The sequence below is a fragment of the Zingiber officinale genome, chromosome 6A (assembly GCF_018446385.1).
Source record: "Zingiber officinale cultivar Zhangliang chromosome 6A, Zo_v1.1, whole genome shotgun sequence".
NCBI classification, from domain to species: Eukaryota; Viridiplantae; Streptophyta; class Magnoliopsida; order Zingiberales; family Zingiberaceae; genus Zingiber; species Zingiber officinale.
In genome coordinates, this window is record NC_055997.1 from 19,055,835 (window position 1) to 19,060,281 (window position 4,447).

At 41.6% G+C, this 4,447-nt stretch overlaps 1 protein-coding gene across 1 annotated transcript; it reads left to right on the forward strand.

The window, feature by feature from the left end:
* The first annotated feature begins 1,698 nt into the window (after window positions 1-1,698).
* LOC121993779 (ACT domain-containing protein ACR8-like) lies at window positions 1,699-3,318 on the forward strand. The gene is made up of 4 exons (XM_042548092.1): window positions 1,699-1,803; window positions 1,872-2,103; window positions 2,188-2,757; window positions 2,842-3,318. Exons 1-4 carry the CDS (start codon window positions 1,724-1,726, stop codon window positions 3,316-3,318), a joined length of 1,359 nt encoding a protein of 452 aa, XP_042404026.1. The 5' UTR covers window positions 1,699-1,723.
* The last annotated feature ends 1,129 nt before the right edge of the window (window positions 3,319-4,447 follow it).

Sequence of the window (4,447 nt, forward strand, 5' to 3'; positions counted from 1 at the left end):
ATTAATTTTTTAAATTTAAATAAATAATAATTTAATGGTAATTGCAACAAATTTTTTATAAATGTCTATCGAAAATAGAAGGAATTTTTTTATTATAACTCTAACAAAATAACTCCATCCTTTTTATTTATTTATTTATGATATAATGGGATGGTACAGGTTCAAAGTTTCCATTTTTTAAAAAATTTTTTTTAGAAAGATATAATCGATTATATGTCATCTCTCAATTCAACTCATTGAATCAAATTAATTAAGAAAAAAAAGGAAATGAAATAAAAGTTGTTGAATTTGATTAAGTTTTACTTATTTTCATTGATATGTGCATCAAATGTGTAAAGCTTTCACATAAGCATATAGAGGAGGAACATTTCGTTCAACCTTTGAAATACTTTTTGAGAAATAAGATTTGGAAAAAAATTTTGAAATTATTTTTTATTAATCTCAGAATCACTTAAAATTTCACACTTCCAAAATAATCACAATTCTATCCCCAATTTTGCTATGTGACAGTATGTTACATTACCTAAGAATCACTCATTATTTAAATCAAATTAAATACTATAATTTTAGTAGATAATCAAAATTATTAATAATAATCTTCAACCCAATTGAGTGATTGCAATAAAGGCCGAGGAACTTGGAAATCATCTCCCATGGCACAACTTAATTAAATTATAAAAAAAATGCCATGAGTGCCTTCACTTCTTCTCTTCTTTATGTTCTAATATCATGCACATGGGAATTAATATAATTATAATTAATCTATGCAATTCCACGAGTAAATATCATGCATCATATCGTGGAAAAGATGCTAGTTCTTTTTTTACAAAAATTTTGTATAAAAAGTAAATAAAGATTCTGAATAGATTTGAAAGTAGTTGATTATAGCTATTGATTAATTACCGGTTGAAATTATTTTTTTCTTAAATTTATTTAAACCCAAACGTTTCATGTGGAAATTTTAATTTTTATAGATTTTTTTCCTAAAGAAGTATAATATTCCTAAAAATGCATAAATAAATTTGAATTTATATTTCATGCAAGATCCGACACTGGAAATTTTCGCAGATCCCCATGTCGGCTAGTGGGACGCCACGTGCTGCAAATTTAGTGGAGCTCCATCACACGCCAACTACGTGATCATTGTGCATGCATGCACGCACGCACGTTCATTTCCCCGCCACAAACGGCACAACAGAAACGACAAATCGAGACGGACCGTAAGGGTTTCGGTTTATGAATTCGGCCGGCGGTTTACGGAAAAGTGGGTCGGTTGGACCGTCCGGAACGGAGCATCTCGGACCTGTCACTCTCACGTGGCGCCATGTGAGTCGTTGTCTTAGCCGGGAAGCGAAGCAAAGCTCCCGTCCATGAGGATCCACGTGTCAGGAGAGGTTCGATGGCAGATCGGAGTTGGTTTTTTCTTTGATCGGAAGCATAGGCCGGACCGAGATGCCATCATTCTCGATCGATTATTAATTGAATCGGATCAATTCGAAAGCGATTTTCCTTTTTTTTTTTTAATTAAAAAAGAATTTAAATAACGAATTTAAAGCATCGTTGGATCTTACCTACACAGATCTATTCTCCCGAAACTTAGGAAGATTTAGCTGGCGGTCTGAGCCGGCAACGTCAGACCCGGCCCGGTTATAAATAGGTGCCACGTTTAGCGTTTCCGGTCAGGAGAACGTTCCAGAGGTTGAAGAAGAAACAGAGGAAGACAATGGAGTGGCCGACGCCGACGACAACGACGACGAACATGAATGAATACGAGAAGCTCGTGATTGGAATGAACAATCCCAGGTAAATATCCACTTTGAAATGAATTCTGTTGTTTTTCTGAGAAAAAAAACCGATCTTGATTGCTGCAGAGTCGTTATTGACAATGTCGCTTGCGCAACGGCGACGATCGTCAAGGTGGACAGCTCGTCGAGTAAGCATGGAGCTCTTATGGAAGTCGTTCAGGTAATTGCAGACCTCAATCTCTCCGTCAAGAAGGCCTACTTCTCCTATGACGGCCGGTGGTTCATGGACGTCTTCCATATCACCGACCGATTCGGCCGCAAGCTCACCGACGAGAGCGTGCTCTCGTGCCTCGAGCAGGTTTGGACCTTGCCCGATTTGTTTGAGAATTCCATCTTTGACGATCCAATTTTGATGTTTTTTTGATTTGGGCTAAAAATCCAGTCTTTCGATACGGGGAACGACGAGAGCAGGGGATCCCACACCGGCCGGGAAAAGCACACGGTGGTGGAGTTGATCGGCAACGACCGTCCCGGCCTTCTCTCTGAGGTCTTCGCCGTGCTTGCCGACCACAATTGTGGCGTGGTGGAGGCCACTGTGTGGGTCCGTCACGGCCGCATCGCGTGCTGCCTCACCATCAACAACGCGCTCTCCGGCAAGTCGGTGGCGGACGAGCAGCGCCTCCGCCGCGTCGAGTCGCGCCTCCGGCGAGTCCTCGAGGGCGACCTCGACGACGCCCGCGGCGCCACGGCGGCCATCTCCCCTGCAGCAGTCGCCAGCGCCGACCGCCGTCTTCACCAGCTGATGCTCGCCGACCGTGATTACGAGCGTGGCTCTCCGGCGGCACCTGCTGCCGTTTCTATCCAGAGCTGGGCAGAGCGCGGTTATTCGGTCCTCAGCGTGCAGTGCCGCGAGCGGCCGAAGCTACTCTTCGACGTCCTCTGCGCTCTGACGGACATGGAGTACGTCGTGTTCCACGGTGCCGTCGACACCGCCGGCGATTCAGCTCGCCAGGTTCGGTCTTTTCACTCTCTAAATCCATAAACCGAGATCAAAATCCCATCTTTCTATCTAATCCTCCGCCGGCGATTCCTTCAGGAATTTTACATAAGGCACAACGACGGCACCCCCATAGGCTCCAAAGAAGAGCGGCAGCGAGTCGTCCGGTGCCTCCAAGCCTCAATCGACAGAAGAGCATCGCCAGGAACAAGATTGGAGCTCGAAACACCGGACCAGCCGGGGATCCTCGCCGACGTGACCAGAACCCTCAGGGAGAACGGGCTCCTGGTGACGCGCGCGGAGGTGTCGACGAAGGGCGACGTGGTTTCGATTGTGTTCTACGTGACCGGCGCCTCAGGGCGGCCGGCGGTTCCAGAGGCGATTGAGGCGGTCAGGCGGTGGGTCGGCGTGGATAGACTCACGGTGAAGGAGGGGGAGGGGGAGGTGCAACGCTGGCGGTTGAAGTCGGTCGGTGGCGTGGAAGCTGAGGGAGGAGTTGGAATTGGGTTGGGGTATTTGGGTAATTTTGTTAGGAGAAATCTGTACAATTTAGGATTGATCAACTCTTTTTCTTAATTTCCTATTTTTCTTATTCATAATGATTCTTTTCCTTGTAAAATCCAGTAGCAAAACTTTTCCTTGTAAAATTCATAATAAATTTCCTTGTAAAATTCATATGCTCCAACTACACAAAGCTTCAACCTAACTGAAAGAATTTTTGTAGCAAATTACACAATACTCCAGTCTCACATAACTTTAGAAACATCCCCGTAAATAAAGAATATTCTCGTTTGGGAACATTGTAAAAATATCTCCGATTGAGAACATCTTTATCAAGGCTGACCCTTTCAATCTGCATCTCCGACCATTCTTAACAACTGTGGTGTCCCATGTCATAAAGCTATCAATAAATTGCATGAGATAGACAATGGTAGATGGGACTCGGGCTGACGGTCTGGACTCTATCAGAGATACGACCGATAGTATATCAGATGAGTTGATATGACACAATACTTGATGTGTCAGCTTGATTGGACATCGAGTAAAGAAGAAAATCCTGATAAATCAAAAAGATATTGAATAAAGAAAATTCAAATAGACCAGTCGAATATTCGACAATGTTAACATAAATGTTTAAGAGATCTTTTAAAATGAAAGGCAGTGAGGACATGCCCTCCAATTGAGACAAAGCACTTAGATGATAATCCAACTAAAAAATTTATTCGGAGTTTTAAGTTGAGATTAGACCGTCACACTGTCAGAATAAATCATTCATATATTTGATTATTTTTAACTTTTTTTAATGATTATTGTTATTTTATTGTACAATCTTTATTTTGTCAAAAATAAAATAAAATTTAAATTGACGGAAAAATTTAGTCAATCAAATAAGGAGATTTAGTTGGCTAATCTCAAGAAGATAAGTACAACTGAGATCAAAATCCAAGTTCAAATGAAAATAAAATATCGGTCAACCGATCAACATGATTAATCGATCAAATCTATATGAAAATAAAGGATCGGATGAGACAAGATCAAACTACAAAGGAAAACTTGAGGAACAATGAACTAATCAAGTGGATTAATGGGGTCTAATCTAATCAGATTACAATAAATAAGAAAAGATCGGGTTCATTCAACCGATAGAGAGATTTAGTCTATCGAAAATCCCAAAATTCAAGTGTTGACTTAACAAGATTAGATT